Source organism: Corapipo altera, unplaced genomic scaffold (assembly GCF_003945725.1).
Source record: "Corapipo altera isolate COAL_440 unplaced genomic scaffold, ASM394572v1 150, whole genome shotgun sequence".
Classification (NCBI taxonomy): Eukaryota; Metazoa; Chordata; class Aves; order Passeriformes; family Pipridae; genus Corapipo; species Corapipo altera.
Window position 1 is genome coordinate 2,161,787 of NW_020884941.1, and position 17,541 is coordinate 2,179,327.

Sequence of the window (17,541 nt, forward strand, 5' to 3'; positions counted from 1 at the left end):
AACCTTGAGCTGCCCTAAGCTGCTGCCATCCTGAGGAGCTGGCACACACACACATATCAGCAAAGTCACAACAGCAGTGCCCAGAAAGGGAAGAGCAATAGGAGACCAAAATTAATTTCAGCCTGCTCTTCTCCCTGAGAAGCACAGCAAGGCCCACCATAAGTACATTCAGTAAAAAAGAGGTGATTTCCCAGTATTCTGCCTAAGCTGGATGCACCTGTAAAAGTAACCTGGTTTGATGCTGTGGTTCACAGCTTCCTAATGAAGTCAGTAATTTTTAAGGCAAGACTAACATTTCTCTCAGAAGTCAGTATTTCCAACGTATCAAAACCATATTAGTTCCAAAATAAAGAGCAATGGGTAAGCACCCAACAGTAACAGAATAGTTAACTACCAGCATCCAGCTATGCAGTAAGCAGGCATCACATTACACAGAAATGGCAGAGGGTGAAAAAACAAGTGCATTAAGTGATCTCAGTGCCTGCTGACTGATGAGCTAGATAACCAAAATCAAATGGACTCTGTAAGCAAAAAGAATGAGCAACTCTATTAAAGTGAGCAAAAGATGATAAAAGGGTGATGTATCAGCCTGTAACTGCACCTCTTACTCTGGAGTACCAGGGAAATCAAGCACCAGTGCCCTCCACTCCTTCATGCCCATCTACTGCAACTTCTAGTTGTACCAACAACCAACTCCAACTAGTTACACACCATACTTAGGTTTTCTGTCCTATTTCCTGCAATCACACATAGGTCTGGTACTCGAGCAGTAGCCTTTCATCTTTCACCTTTGGAAAAACTTCACTTCTCTCCCTTATATTCAGACACTGGCACAGACCAGAATACATTTTTACAGACAAGTTAACACCACTAGCTGGCACAAATAGAGGAGGTATAACCAAACAAAAAGGACTGAAGGGAAAATGAAGCAATGTGGAGGACAGGAAAAAAGGAAAATAACTCAAAAAGAGTCAATGACATCATTAACAAAAGGAAAATGATCACAGAAACCATGTTATTTGTGCTCCAGGAAGAATGTTCAGACACAGATGATCTCAATGCCTCACAAAAATACGACTGCTGTGTTTGTAAAGGGTGAAATCTTAAAATCTTTCTACGTTTCAGTTCGCTCTCAGAGGTCAACCAGAAACCAAGCCAGGAAGGCAGGCAGCATTACAGAAAGCACCTTGTCTCTGTCACACAGGTTTTACTGGAGATTCAAGACTGCAAAGTATTGGAACACCCACACTTAAAAATGTCCCCTCCTTGTATCTTGCCAGGAAAACACCTGTGCTGGGCAAGGTCATTCTCAGTTGCCAAGAGCTCACCTGGGAGCAAAGGCTGGTGGCAGCAGCCACACCCTGAGCTTGTTTTCTGAGCCCTGATAAAAGCAGCAGGGGCACGAGGCCACTGTGCTCAGCTCCCAGAGCACATGGAAGGGGCAGGGCAGGGAATGCCAGCAGCACAAGTGTGAATTCTCTCCAGCTTCACAACACTGCAGTGTTTCAATCAGGCTGAACAAATGCTTGTGGATACCCTGCATACACCCTAGGACCTAATATGGAGAAAAAAGGCAACACTAAGGTGTCAATATTTGCAATTGACTGAATACACACTACACTAAGTCTAGAGAAAACAGTGAGTAACTCCCAGATTCTCACAAAATTAAGTGCATGTGCCAGAAACAGCAGACTGAGTTCCATTCCAGCAAGCACAAGGCAAGCCAAGCCCCTCAGGGCGTGTGTGTGTTCACTGCTGGGTTCTGAACTCACACACTTGGTCACAACTCTGGGTATTGTATCAACCTCCATGGAACCCAAATGGCACAGAAAGAACAGCAAAGCTGTCACTGAATGTCCCCTCTACCTCTCCTCACAAAACATCTCAGCCCTGGCTGCCCCACCTAAAGTCATCTAGGAGGGGATGGAGCTCAGCACAGACAAGAAACACCAACTACTGGCAGAATCTTCCATATGAGGATAAAACAGAAAGTTAGGGACTTCCTTGGGATTAGAAAGCAGACTTGCCTGTGTATGTAAGAAAGGCAAATCTAACAAAGAGAATATCTAGCATATTTGCTTTTTCCACCACTCTCAGAACAAATTCAAGTCAATAGTAAGGCTACAAGCAAAACAGCTGAAAGTAGAAAGTGAGAAAATATTTTTCATTTTGCTATGATTATGTAAATGAAGTCTCATGAAAATAACCTCCACAGTTAATCATCTAGTACAGGAATGGTAACATACCTATATGAATGAAGAACAAGTTATCCAAGTGCCAAGTGCCTCATGTTTCAAGAGGACCATAGGCAAGTTAATCCTGGAATTATGCTATTATGGGACTTTTATGTGCTACTTGTGACTGAAATAGCAGTTCTTTTCTAATACAATAGTTTAATTTCCAAACAAGATTCTGAATGATATTTGCCATCCTCTGCCCCCACAAGAGGCTCAAACTTTAATCCCATTTTGAGGTGAATAAGAAGGTTTGTTCTAAGATAAAACCTTTGAAATCTCCAACTCTCTGATGTAAAGGCTTCAGTGTTCACATCACGTGCCTGGAAGATCCTTCTCAGGGAAAGCACATCAGGGTGAACACACTCCAGAGAGGAGGGTCATCCCACAGAACAGAAGGGCCTGTTCTCTGTCAGTAAGCAGAGTGGTGTCCCATGCCCCCTCCTTCTCATTAAGTTTTAGCACAGCAAAATAATTCACCCTGTACTGAGCAGTAACAAAGCTCATTATCTCTGGCAAACAGACAAACTGCAGAACTGAAGGAAAAACAGATCCCAGAACTGTCTTATCCTGCCAGTGATGAGAATTTATAGCAGTCAAGAACACCTACAGCAGCACTCAGAAAGCACAAATACACCACAGGAAGTTTCTCAGGGCAAGTGTGAGAGGTAAAGAGGGCATTCTGGAGACCAAACAAAGTCAGAAGATGTGGCTAAAAGGCAAGAGAGACCAGGGGTGGGGAGGGACAGATGTATTAATGTGTCCTGACAGGGTACCTTAAAGTCAGAGAGAGATGCCATCAGCTCATCCAGTTCTCGTGTAGCTGAGGAAGCAGATATGCGGGTCTGCTGCTGACTGGCTGTGACCCGCTGGGGGCTGCTCACCTCACCCTGGCTCACAGTGATGGCAGGCCTGGGAGGGGAAAAAAATAAAATAAAATTAAAAAAGAGTGCGTTTAACCTGGGAGGGCACTCCTAGACTGGAAGTCCCACTGCTCCCCTGAGCAAGCAGAGAATGAGGAGTTTCCTCAGCATGGCCCACCCCGGCCAACCCTCCCCCAACCTCTCCAACACAAGCAGGCCTTGCCTCTCTGCCCAGTCTCACATGCACAAGACACAGACAATGACTGAACGCTCATTTTGTCAGACAGTGGGCATTTGTGGTCAGCTCACCCATGACATGCATTTTTTCACCCAGGAGTAGGTAACAGAGCAGCAGCAGCATCTTCATGTGCCCACTTTATTTCTGACCCTTTAGACAAAGCCCGTCTTCCATCCCTTGCTCTACTGCAGCAGTTGCCCCTACACTGCAGTCACCAATCCCACAGGAGCTGTCCCACCCCATCCAAGCAAAACATTACTCACACTGGACTCGGCACGGAGCTCTCCAGCTCATCCAGCAGGCTCTCCACACTGGGACGCACATCTTCGATCCCACGGGCACCGTTTCGCTTTGGCTTTTCCTTTGTCGGGGGTGCAGCCTTCCCTCCCCCAGAGCTGCTGTTCTCTGGGACAACGTAGTGAGGTCCAGCCACGCTGGGCAGTGATGGGCTTCTGCCAGCTTCATCTGAAGAAAGGGGAGCAGAAGAGAGCCCTTCAGAGCCCCAGTTCCACACATACATGGTAATCACAGGCAAGAACAACAAACTGTCCAGAAATCTTGTGGAACATCCATCTTTGAGGATATTAAGAACCTAACAGTACAAGGGCCTGAGCAACCTAATCTAACTTTGAAACTTTAGTTAGAGCCAGTTTTGAAGTTGGCCTTGCTTTGAGCAGGGTGCCTCACCCGTATTAAAGGAACCTTTGATCAAGGGCTGGAGGGGTCTCCCTCAGGAAGGACATTGGAAGGAAAAACCAGGCTACTATTCTGAGAATGAAAGTACCCACTCATACCAAATGTCTCGCTATTCCTCACCTGCTGGGAAGCCACTGGCAGGTGTATGCTGAACAGCATTCAGTTCCAGGAGGAGTCTGTCCAGTTCTGAGAGGTTGCTGCCCAGAGAGGAGCTGGTCATGGTGGGAGATGGTTCCGCAGACTTCTGCTTGTTCGGGAAACTAAAGATAAAGGGAAACGTGAAAACTTCTGTGTCAAGATACAGCAGAAGGATGGAGGGAAACTCGTATTAGGTTCCTAAAGTTTATACATGTACTGTGCTCTCTTCAGGTTGATGCTTTTAGCTCTGGGGGAAGGAAGATGTGTGCTTTGTGACATGACTAAACACAGCCACTCCTTAGGCACATCTCCAGTCGTCAGTCATGAAGAAATATTGGATGGAACATTGATGGACAGGGCCTTATTTTAGGACTATGAGCTGCCCAGCCCTGTAGGAAAGAGTTAACTGAATGCAAATCCAAAATGCACAGAACAGCAGCAGAACCATTAGCTCACATACAGGAAAATGACTTGTTTCTGCTGACACCACATCAAGCAGCAAAACCCTCCTCCCTGAAGTGAGGGAATGCAGGGCTAGCACAGACTGGAGAGAGAGGCAAAGTACAAACCTCACGCTATCAGCAAAAACTCAGAACCAAGAGGTTATGTGATAACCTCTTGCAACACTCAAGTCCTCAAAGGTTTAATTTGGTGACTTCTAATCAATTTATAAGAAAGTAATTTGATATATTTTCTACTGTGTGAGATACACAAGCGTGTATAAAACACTGGCTACAATTACAGATGATCTTATATGGATGATATCATTTACCACATAGAACTGCAGAATGTTTCAAAGCAAAAATCACCAATGCAGTGATTTTTATAGTAATTGCACTGTAGTAACACTCTTCCTCCCATCGTCCATGGCAGGGAAATGTTTTTTTCCTCGTTTTACAAATGAAGGAACAATTTCTAATGCTCTAGAGGTTCTTATTTTATCAACAAGATACTTTCCAAATCGAAAATGGGAACTTCTGCCTTGTTCACAGGACCACATTATGCTCAGAAAGTTAATATCTAACAGGTTTAAGGACTCTGACACCTGTAACACCGGTGACAATTATGAATTCCATAAGGGCATTTATTATCCTTCTCTTCAGACTGAAAAATCCACAACTGCAATCTGAGAAGAACATACTTCATCCCAAACCCACACACCAGCTAGAATTCACAACAGAACCAAGCCATGCCAGACCCTTGCACAGGAGGACTTATGGCTGTAATTACCTCCATTTCGTGCTAATTACATGCAGTCATCTGAAAAAATTACAATTACTGCCTCCATTGGGCCATCCCTGGCTAGGCCTGCCTCTACCCAGAGTTAGTTCTGGTTGGAAGCAACTTCCTGCTCAGCAGAAAGAGCTGGCATGGTTAGAACATGACACCAAAGAAACACCAGTCTGCAGACTGTAAAAAGGTGTCCAGGATGAAGTTCTGACAGCCTCTTCCTCACTCATCCCCATGTCAGCAGAAAGGTCTGTGCCACTGCACAGGATACTCCTCCAATCTCTCAGAGTAAGAGTAGCTGCCTTTGTGAGTATAAACTTGTTATCTATCAATCACCTACTGAGACAGAGTTGTAAGAGGTTCAAATTTACCCGAAAATTCAAGTCACTGCACAGATACTGAGTTCCCTGGTTTAATTGACCCAAAGGCCACCCATCTCCCAAAGAACTTTTGTGCTGCTTAACAGGGGGATGGATTTGTCACTTGTGTCTGAATCATATCCTTCACAACACAATCCAGATCCTGCTCTGTCTGATGGATCCTTAACCTCTTGCAGCTGAGCAAGCCAAAGGGACAGGTCAGTGTTTGAAGTGAGTACGAAAGTTAAGGTGGCGTGTTACAAAAGAGGTAATCAAAACTGACACAAGGCAACCTAACACACACAGGGAGCAGTGTTTGTTTCCACTTATAGAAGGCAGCTTGAGCCACAGCAGGCTCAAGTTGTGAGTCAGGCTTATCTCTTAACAGGGACAAGATACCTGTAGACGTGTTCCTCTTCACTGGCACGGGGAGAAGGAGAGCTGAGCCCGTCTTTAGGAATCGAGGCACTGGAGCTTTTGGCACTAGAGCTGTATATAGGAGACTGGGACTGAGGCTGTGGAAATGAGATTTGCATTGGAAACAGAGAACACAAAGCAAATATGTACCTTACTGCATTGCAAACCCAAACACGGATAGGGCAGAACAAAGCCCAGCAGAACTTCTAAAAAATCTGCTCTTTAGTCAAGCTAGCCTTTATCAGATGAGTTACACCAGGAACAACTGTTCTCCACTTACTTCAGACTTGCCTATGAGTCGCAGCTCTGTGCTGGAAACCCCCAGTCTGCTTCCCACAGGCTACAAGGCAGATGACTAACACTAATCTCATCACGCCACCATTTTGTCAAACAATGACTATGGGTTTCAAATTCTTTTGTGCCATTTGCTCCAGCCAGTTAGTTCTAATAAAACCCCACACCTCTCCCCATTTCCCTCCTCTGTTCATAGCCAAACTCATCATCACTTCTTCCTATTCCTCCTCTTTACTTTCTTGAGAGATACTGCACCCACAAACCAAGCATTGCACCCTCCCACATCCACTTACTTGCTGGTGGCTGTATTTGGGTGTGTTGGGTTGCCACTGGTCTAAGGGGTCAATCACAGTTCCATTCAGGGCCTCATTGGAAGGTGGTGGGGGCACTGGAGGGGGCACAGCAATCTCCTGGTACGTGTGGTTTCCAGTTGGGTAGGAGTAAGGTGTTTCCTCTGTGAGAAACACTGGTCGCTTGGAGATATGTGAGGTGGTGGATTCCAGATCTGCCAGTAAGGCGTCTGCAAGAAAGCAAAAAAAGAAAAATCAAAATGGTAAAAGCCTGGACTACAGCTTTGTCTCCTTTTTCTCATTCAAAGTATCTGTATCAGAAGGTTTCTGGGAAGACTTTCCAACTAGAGTAATCTACCAAATGCCCTGAAAAACATTATTGCTGCCCAGGAATGAATGAGTTAATCAAACTTCTACTACAAAAAAACCCACCAAGATGTAATAAACCAGTCAGAACAGCTGTGTCAGTCCCAGATTTTTGTCTGAACTGGAAAACCACCCAACAACAGGGATCCATAGTCTCACTGCCCCCTGCAGAAGAGCAAGCCAGGCAAAACCTGCCAGGAGATCTACTCGCAACAGGATATTGACACAGACTAATTACAGGCTCCACATCATCACGGAGTCATTTACTGTGGCCGCAGGCACTGCCTTCTGCAGGAAACAAGATCTCAGGAGGTGTTTTCTTCAGAGTCTAAGGTAGTGGAAGAAGCATGAAACGTTCAGATCAGTCCACTGGTGCAGCAGAAGTACATGCTTCCATTTTCCTAATAAAAGTCCCTCTCAGTACATCATACAAACAGTTAACTAGTTTCCAGAGGCTGCCAGGTAAACGCCATTTCTTCTCCTGGAAACAATTCTCAACTAGCTGGGTGGAGACTGCTCACAAATTCCTGAAGAGCAGGAAAACTTCCACCAGCTAAAACACTGTCACTCATGCCAGGGAGAGGACCCACGTCATACAGTTAGCACCTCTCAGAAAAATTAAAGCTGAAAAATGCTCTCCCTCAGAGACAAGGCATAAAAAAGGCATTCCCAGCTTTCCACATTTCTCCATGCAAACCATCCTCTGCCCATTCCCAACCCTGCCCTCCTCTGCGGTGACTCACTGGCAAATCCCAACCTGTTGGACCTTCTGACCTGTGAGCCCACCCTGCAGAGCCCACTGCAGTCCCTGGAGGGGGAACTCCAGCGAGTGCCTGCAGGTCTGTGCTGTGCTCACTTTCTAAAGAAAGCCTCTCTGGCTGCATTCCCAGCTTTCTGCTGGGGCAGCAGCACTTGGACACACCTTGTGAAGGCTGTTAGAGAGTCAGCTCACCAGGGACACCGGCACTCTCAACTGTAGGAGCATCAGGACATACCTGGCAGGTCCCTTTGGGGATGTGGAATTCAGCCAGAAAATAACACAACTTCAGCACAATCAGGAGGGGAGGCTCTCTGAAATCCCTGGATCCCCCTGCACAGACCCAGTTGTCTTTAGTCTCAGCAGGTTCTTTCTCCCACACACAGCAGGAACTCACACTCAGGTTTGGGGTGTGAGGGCTCATCCTGAGCGTGGCCATCCTGCAGTGTCCCCCACTGGGGTCACAAGGACCTGGAATTATCTGGTGGCACCAGAATAGCAACTGAGCAACTGCTCGCCCTAATGGCTGCCCATGGCTCCCAGGGCAGCACCTGCCAGCCCTGAGCCACCTCCTGAGCACAGCAGCCCACAGCAGCCAATGCACTTAGCAAGCCTTCAGGAAAATACATTAAAAGAGGACAGTATTACAGCATTAGAAGATGAGGAAGGTGCTGCTTTTATATTCCTCTACGAAAACCCAAAGCTTCACAAAATAAATAATAAAAAAAAAAGGCAGTCCTGCACTCAGAAAACAGAATACAGCCATTAGCAAATTAAATACTGTGTTAAATTAATTCTATACACCTTTCATTTAGCTAAAAAAATGCTCCAAATCATTTAAATCATAGGCATCTTCCTAGAGGGGCCAAAATTCCCCAGAAGCAGATTCTCTGACAGGATACAAGCATTCTGCAGCTGGGGAAAAATGAACTGAATCTTCTTTTTAAGCAAAAGAACAGCTGGTGGATTCCAGAGTGAAAGGCACATACCTCCAGGGAACTGCCGATGAGCTGCAATTCCTACAGTCAGGCAGGTCCTATGACTGGAAGTTTCATGCACACAACCTCCCAGAGAAGTGCTGGCCGAGAAGGAGTGGTTTTTGTTTCTCCCCTCCAATGACAAAGGCAAATCAAACTCCACCAGGAAGTGAAAATCCCGTGAGGGTGTTGGCCTCCTCTGGCCCTGCAGAGGGGACCCAAACCATTTTTCCACCCTCCAGCCCTTACTGCAGGACGGGCAGCTGTGACTGTCTCGCCTCAAAACTGCCCTGCTCGGGTCAGCGCTGTGCTGGATGATCCATCGGACAGAAACGCACCGTCCTTTGCTAAGGGCACAGAGTGAGCCCGGCTACACGTACCCGTTTACTTTTACAACTCTGCGGAAGATTGGTCTGGGAATACCAGGAGTACTCAGCCCCATGGCTGCGAAGGAGTTAAGATTAATGATTAACTTCCCCCATACCCTCCCCCTTCCTGACTTGAGCAAACACGGCAGAGCCGAGGAACGGGAAGCGGAGGGAGGAGAAAAGGCTGGAGAGGAATCACTCGGTTACTCAAACTCCAACTTTACAACTGATACCGAAGCAGCTGCACGAAGGCACCACCCCAACCCGGGGGGCAGGACAGGCGCTCACACACCGGTTTCCCGGTGGAAAAAGACCTCTCCTTGTGCTTGCTCACCCCTAGGTTCTGCAAACCCTGTGTCCTCCCTTCCCTGCGCCCCGGCCGCTCCCTCCGAGCTCGCAGCCACGACACAGGGAAGGTCTTCCCCATTTGCGTCCCTCTCCGTTCCTGTTTCCGGATCCAATCCCATCAGCAACCACAGGTCCCTGAAGCTCTGCTGGAATGGGAAATTGCGCCCGTTTAAAGGGCCCGACATCGGCAGCAGAACGTCCCCGGGGAGGGCAGGGGAGAGCGGCAGTGGCACCGAGCCCATCCCACCCCACGAGCATCGCCGTGCCGGAGGGAAGGCACGGGCTGCAAATCGCTCCCTTGGAGGTCAACCCAAGGAGTCCTGCAGTCCAGAGCGCGATTTGAGGCAATCATTCAAAACCCAACCAAAAAAAAAAAAAATCAACCAAAGGGATTAACGCTTTGTTTGCCGCGCAGCACCTCAACCCAAGAGGTCCAAAAGCACCGTGCATTCATTTAGGATTTGTGCAGTTTTTAACGCTACCAGAACACAATGTGAGATAAGAGATGGTGGGAAAGAAGGGAGATTTATTAATGGAAAAAAGGTGTGTCACTCTCACAAATGGGACCAGCAGCTGTAGCCTGATGAACTGTGACAGGGATGCTGTGCCTTGTGCAGTGCTGCCTCGTGTCACAGCACTGAGTTCACTACAGTAGCTGCTCCTTAAATGGAATATTAAATGCTTAAATAGAAATATTAAAGGCTCGATCGATTTGCTGGGTAATGAAGTGTTCCTGCCCAAGGTGACTCCTGAGGGACAGCGCTGCAGGAGGTGTTAAGCATCCACTTAATCCCCCCCAACCCGTAGGAAGCAGCTGACTGGACCATCCCAAGGCCAGTTCCCACAGGCACCATCCATGAGAGGGCACCACCACATCCTCACACAGACAGAGCAAGGAAACCCCGCAGCGGTGCCCACTCTGGCACTCCCTTCACCTCACTGGCTCAGCCCCTCAGAGCCGGGAACCTGTCCCCGTTATAGGCACACAAACTTTCTGCCGGTGCCACGTGTGCTGCACCGCCCCACGGAGCTGCATCTCACACCAGCACACGCTGCAGCCTCCCGGGGCTACCGCCCAGTGCTCTGCAAACAACCACACACTGACCTCACCCGCTCCAACCACCGCCCCAAATACTCTCTACAACGCTACAGGCACAGCTCTAGGAGGCAGGATCTCCCAAAGATAAATATCATAGACTTATTTGTCTCTAGAGGATAGATTTAGCGATTTTGCAGAAACAAAGTAAGCCAGACAGGGTTATACTAGATTTTCAAGCCATTACTCCTCCACAGGATCACCCCTCCTTCCACTCTCACCCCTACAGCAAGCTACTAACACAACCCACAGACAAAATGTCAACTCACAGATGTGTTCATGGAGCAGAATCACCACAGTCCAGTTTCCAAAGACCTGGTAGGGCTCAGCCTACCCACAGGCATGGGCTGTGCCTACAGAAACCTGTATTTTCCACTCCATTAGCATTGTGCTGCCCAGTGGGGTGTGAAAAGGAAAACCTGCTAAAATACCACCAACTCAGCTGCTCTTGCTTGTCACGGCTATGCTGGAGCAGTCGCAGAGCTGATAAAACTCTAACTCAGCACAAGAGCATCTCAGAGCTGGTCCTCCACAGGCTCAGGTAACTTGGCCAAGCACCTGATAAAGCTGCATGCAAACATGAGACAGAAGGACAGAGTCCTCCTCCCTCCACTGGGCAACCCAAAAATTACATGCTCAATTGAAATCACATTCAGGCCTGAGGGCTACTCAAACCACATCCTCCCCAGTATGGGAGGACACTGGTGTTTGCATTCAAGTGGTTTTTCAACATGAATTTTCCTGTGGAGGAGGGACAGTTAAAGAATGACACCATTTTTTATACCTTTACTGCTATAAAGCACAAGGCATCTGGAGGTCCAGGGACATTAGTTTGCTTCTCTCTCCCTTCTCTCCCTTTTCCCAAAAATCATTATTAACTATGAGCTCCTTGGAATTTTGGTCTACAAATCCCCCATACAGCTCTGCACCTACATTAGATATGTATGAGAGACCCTTAATACCAACTGTGTTGCTTCAGGGGAGTTCCCAGCACCTGCCAAAGCTCTGCTGCTCATTTCAACAGCTCAGGACAAGAACTCTCAAGCTGATGCCCAATGCATTGGATCGCTCAGGAAAAGCCCTTTTACCAAGAAAATCAGCAAGGTGGAAGAGCAGGACAGTCCCTCAGGATAAGCTCCATTTACCAGTTCAAGCTGGACTGAAAAGGGCAATCATCTCCCAAGTTACAGACTGCACATTCCTGTGCTATCTCCCCAGCCCACACCTCTGTGGGCCAAGGAACAGCTCACGCATTCCAGGGGCTCCAAGGCAAACTCCTGCTACCATCGCTGCGTGTCAGCACTCGCTGTCCTGCAGTATCCTCCAGCAGGAACGGCCTGTGTGCAGCCAGGGGCACATTCCTCAGCTTCCCACATCCCAGATTTGCCTGACAAAGAGCAGTAACACCAGCCTGGGGATCTCAGCACTGCTCTAAGGTATGGAACAGGAATGGGTAACACCAGGGCCCCTCAGTACTGATGCATCAACACCCTTTTCTAGAAATCTTAGCTGCACTCAGCCCCCTTAAAAAAATGAAGTTACTAAACAGAAAAAGATATATATATATATATTTAGATGTATCTTCCCATGCATATGGAAACATACTTTGTTCACTCTCCCCTTCCTGTGCATCTCAAAAATGCTCTTGGATTAAGGTGTCACAGTGAAGCAGAACATTATGCATTAGCTCTGTAAAAACCTACACTGCAAGGCATCCACAAATTCACATCTGCTACTGTGCGTCCAGGGTAACTCCAGCCTGTGTGAGGGCTGAAGAGACACAGCATCCTCACTGAGCTCAAAGACTACAACATTATTGCCAGGAGAAAACAACTTCAGATTTCCACGTGCAGTTCATCTCTCTCAAGAACTGAGGATTATTAAGCCCCGCTGACACAGCAAATCACAGCAGTATCAATATAATAAGTAGATCAAAAGGATGGTGGTCAATTTTCTTCTACTTCTCATCTACTGCTGGGAAGGAAATGGAAGCATAACTGAAGCAAGACACTTCAAATGCCTCAGATATCAGCCTTTCATTTTCAGCAGCTGAAAGCCACATCTGTGCATCCGTCAAACTGCATGTTCCCTGTAGCTCTGCTTCTTGCATGGGACATCTGGGAAGTGAGTGACGCTGGAGACAGGATTTTTCATCCAGCCACCACACAGAGCAAATGCATTCAGGCACAGAGTCCCATCTCCCCCAGATCTCTGGTGCCACATGTCCCTGACAGCCCAGACACAGCACAGTGGGAAATCGGGATGAGATGTCTGAGCACAAACGACAGTGCTTCCCCTTCTGCAGCTGCACAGAACAGGTGTCTCCACCTCCCCTGTTCTTTCCCCCACCTCTATTTATCCAAATAAGTAGAACTGCTACAGGTTTTCCTGGTTTAGGCAGCAGAAGATTCCCAGAGGGTTGGCAGATGGAAATAAGAAGCAAAATAGCCATAAGGGCAGCTTTAAATGAGGACATGGACTTTACATGATAACATCTCAGAGTAAGACAACTTGCAGACCACTCATTTGCAGAATCACAAACCATTCTCCAGCCCTTTTCTCTTAACACCTGTAAGATGCTGAATCCCAATCCTTGATTTTTGCTATCCCCTAAACGAACAAGAGGAATTGCATGTCCAGAACTGAACTCTGAGCTTGCAGCCTCATCTGAGCAGCCTCTTTGCAAAATCCCTGAATCCAAACTTTAAAATCTCATTAGGTTCAAACAAATTCTTCTCTCCCCCAACTTCAGGAGTAAATGCAGCTCCAGCTCACACAGGGGGAGACAGCTTGAGGTGGTAACCCAATCCCTGGCACGACAGTTTTACATTGTGAGTAACTGCAGAGGAATGGGGAGCCTGGGTATATTTATCTTATTAAACAGCCTTTCAAAAGAAACATCTGCAGTGCCCTGAAAGAGCTGCATCAAGGAGACTTGTTGGAGCCCTGCTGTAGGACTTCACTGGCCTAGAGTTTGACTCCAAAAAATGTGGGGAGCCCCAAAGACCAACACTGATGGCAGGAATTCCCATTTTAACAGCAGTTTTGACTTTTCACAGTAAAATGGAAGGGCATGATCAGAAATAGGAAAACCATGAACAAACAGGTGAAAGCAGGCATTGATTTCCAGGTTCCTAGGGCTTTACATTCTAATCAATGCTTTTAAATGCAAAAGGATCAGAGACTACGAAAGCAATAAAATACAAAAACTACATTCAAAAAGCGACATGAAAAATTCAAAGTGCAAATAGATGCTCTTAAAATCCTCGAGTTCTCCAGTTCACATATATAGAAAGCATGTAAAATAGCTTGGCTTATATTCCAAAACATTTTGAGGAGATGACATTTAAAAGTTTTCCAAAATTTAACCAATATGTCAAGAAGGTGGTTAGAATACAGGACACATAACAGCTCTTGGCCTTCTTGTGAAGTAGGGACAGATTGTTAAGATACAGGAAAGTTCAAGGCACAAGAGATAAGCCATTTTCCAGACCTAATAACTGCTGGAGTATCAGTACAGAGCAGCCACTGGGATTTTTAGTTCACGTTGCCTCGACCTGCCCAGAGGAAGTTCAGATTGCATGGTCAAAAAAAAAAAAATCACTCAGCTATTTCTTTAATGTACTGATGCTTTTTCGAAGCCTTTCTCATTATCATGAGAAATGTGTCACTGCTTAATAAAGAGAATGTCCAGACTCATACATGGTATGGTGAATTCTGATTAAGACAATATCCATGAAATTCTTGAAGCTTCCCTTTAATTTGAAACCAAACCTGCACCTCCTTAGAATAAGAAAAAGTTTGCATTTGTGGCAGTGATTTACAAAGTCATGTGGGTGCTTCAGAAAAGCTCAACAACAAAGGCAGCCACCTAGTAGCAGTAATACCTTGCTACACCAGGTTGCAGAGACAAACTAGACAAGAATTCATCCTGTGACAGACAGAACTGCTTTCCAAATCAGGTGGTGGCAGCCCCTGTGAATCCTATCTGTGCCATATGGAGAGCCAAACCAGCCAGCTTTGCCCAGTACAGCAGCCCATGCACCAGCTCTGACCACTATCAGCAAATGTCTAAACAAAGACAAGACACTGCAGTGTGAGATGTGGTCTGCACGAGCAGCTGGAGCAAGGACTGTGGCTTCCTGTCCCAACCACTGAGACCCAAGCTGGGGAGTTTATTCCAGAGCTTGTGGCCAAGGAACTGGTCACAACTAACATGCACTACTACCATCCCAAGCACTGGGCTGTAACAGTGTGCAAATGCAGCCTGTGTAAAGCAAGTTCAGTAACTGTTCATCAGTAACTACTCACTGCACATTTGGGGGTGAAATGCAACCCTGTGGAGTCCTCTGGCTGTAGTTCCAGCAGAGCTGCCACCACCACTCATTGCCAGTGTAAGGGAAGGGCCATGGGGTCCCTCCTCCCCCCAGCATGCAACCCCAGGCTGTTCCTGGAACTTGCCCTGCTGATCACCAGATGCTTTCTAAACTAATTCAACTTACTAATCCAATAGAAGTTTGCTGGGCTGTTGGTTTTTTTAGATAAACTCATTAGGTTTCTTGGAAGCACAGCTCCAACCACTCCATGACTTAAGCAGCTTTTAGAAAATGTATTAAAAAGACCAATGCCAGAATTGTCCAACTAAGTGAATAAAACTTATGCTTTAAATGGGAAAAGCTCTACTTTCACCTTCAAAACTCAGGCCAGGACAAATCGTAAATCCAGCCCATCCTGCCATTAGTTGAAAGAAATCACCCATCCTCCTGTCTGATTCCCATAATTCATCTGCATCTCAGATGCAGACTAGGAAAACTGCAGCCTGAAAAGATGCAATCTGCAGATACCACAGACTGAAATTCTGGAGACATCCCTCACCATTACCTGCCACTTCCATCTGAGCCTATACTGACATCTCATTTTGGCTTTGCAGCCCCAGAACTGTGACAGGGCTCAGTCAGTAGGGCAGCACATGTTATGTACCCACTGGTGTTCTCTCATGTGCCACTGAGCTTAAGAGTGAGCTTTTGACAGAGGCACCTGACCATAAAACTCTGAAGATGAGCCAACTCTGAACACTCCAAAAACCCAAGAGAAGCCATCAGGTGAGCTCAGACCTTCCACCAGATTCACCTGAGGGGCAAGAGGACTATTTGTGTATGTGCTAGAAAACCATAAAGGTCACCACAAGATCCTTCCTGGAGCTGGCCACATCATTTCCTTTCAAATTAACACAAGCATTTCAGTGAAACTCGGACCTGCCCTGTAACCTCAGCAGTGGTGGTTTTGTCCACATGGTGAGGGTGCTGGAATGCTGGCATTCCAGCAGGTTCCTGTGTAACCCAGCAGCAGGTCCCTGTGTAACCCAGCAGGCTCTCAAGGGCACAGCAACACTGTAGGAAAACAGCTGACCAGCCTGCAGCTTGACACCAGCAGTCCCTGGGAATCACAGCCCCATTCCTTGAGTGAGAACCTTGGATCCACCTCTTGTCATCTTTGATGCAACAGGCTGGGAAGTCCTTCAGCTGCTGGCTCCCTTCACATCACCGAGTTGGCAAAAAGGTAACACAGCACAGGCTGAGAGACACTGCAAGTGCCTCAAAGATTGAGTCACCACAGCTTCCTGGATGAAACAACTCAAATCAGGGCTCTCTGGCCTACAGTCCAATCTGTGTGAAGGAACCACAAAAGATTTTTCTGTAGGACCAGAATTTTTCCACTTAGCTCTTGAACACTAAATTAGACCCCAGCTCAAACTGGCTGAGAGAAATGAACCACCACCTACAAAAGAGAAGCACAGTAGTCATTCTGCCTTTCTCCAACTTCCTTAGAAAAACTTTCATCCCCTTTCCACTGTTTCAAAAACAGTTCATTACATGGTTGAGATACTGGAAGTCTCACAAGGCACATAACTGCTTTCATGGTCAGAGAGAAATATCCCTCAGCATGTTACAAGTTTGCTGAGCATCCTCACAGTGAAAGTGATTTGTGATTTAAGTACCGTCTCCTTTCAGAGGGGATGTACCTGATGCTCCCAAGAAAGAAAACTTGGTTTGAATATGGTTTGTTTGGTTTTCAGATGAAAAGCTGCTAAAACCAAGCACAGCCTTTTGAAGTTCTTCAAATTAACCTCAGCTGTACACTCCACTGCCACGGCAATTCCATTCTGAAGCTGTCAGCAGGAACACCAGGAAGAACAAAGTCTTACTGGCACAAAGATCCAAGGACAGCATAGAGCAAAGGAAGGCCATGCAAGCCCAGCTGAAGTTGGCTGTTGTGTTCTTCCCATATTGCCTCCAAGAGGAGTACTCGAACTTAGCAGCAGCACTGTGACATCTCTTGTTTCAGAGCCTGTTTCCCTCCCCCCCAAAGGTGTGTCCTCCCGTTTGTTTCTCATTTCCAGAAGTGCTGGGGCAGGGGGGAGGGAAGGGTTATTTCCTGCCATATACAGCATCCTATTTTTTACAGCATGGCCTTCTCCACACTTAAAGTGAAAAGAGACATCTTACATTTACTCCCCTCTGTTTATAGTCCTGAGCAGCAAACAGCTCATGCCAAGAGAAAATGCCCTATGCTAAGACCTGCTGCCTAAAACTGAATTCATGTTCCAGCTTACTAAACAAATCAATATTTTCAGTTTCACAGCTCCCAAAGACTTCTGAGAATGCCAGATCCAGCTACACAAGCCTTGAATGCCTCTGTATGGCAATTCACAGGCACTCAGCCCACAGTTGTGTGAAGCTAAAACAGCAAATAATCCCTTGCGTGGCTCTTTTCTCTGTAGATTCACTGGACTGTCAAAGTCCTGAACAACAGGAAACCATTTCCAAAGATGGATAAGCGTAGTCAAAAAATTCTTCCACCACTCTGTGA

General features: G+C 46.7%; 1 protein-coding gene across 2 annotated transcripts in view; it reads right to left on the bottom strand.

The window, feature by feature from the left end:
• The window catches only part of PXN (paxillin), a 49,362-nt gene that overhangs the window by 14,183 nt on the left and 17,638 nt on the right, over nt 1–17,541 (bottom strand). For both annotated transcript variants that reach the window (XM_027661523.1, XM_027661524.1), the window contains exons 3-7: nt 6,763–6,989; nt 6,158–6,273; nt 4,152–4,291; nt 3,599–3,800; nt 3,011–3,146 (exon numbers count right to left, since the gene is read on the bottom strand). In XM_027661523.1, coding sequence (XP_027517324.1) covers nt 3,011–3,146; nt 3,599–3,800; nt 4,152–4,291; nt 6,158–6,273; nt 6,763–6,989 — 821 coding nt within the window. The remainder of the gene's footprint in view (nt 1–3,010; nt 3,147–3,598; nt 3,801–4,151; nt 4,292–6,157; nt 6,274–6,762; nt 6,990–17,541) is intronic.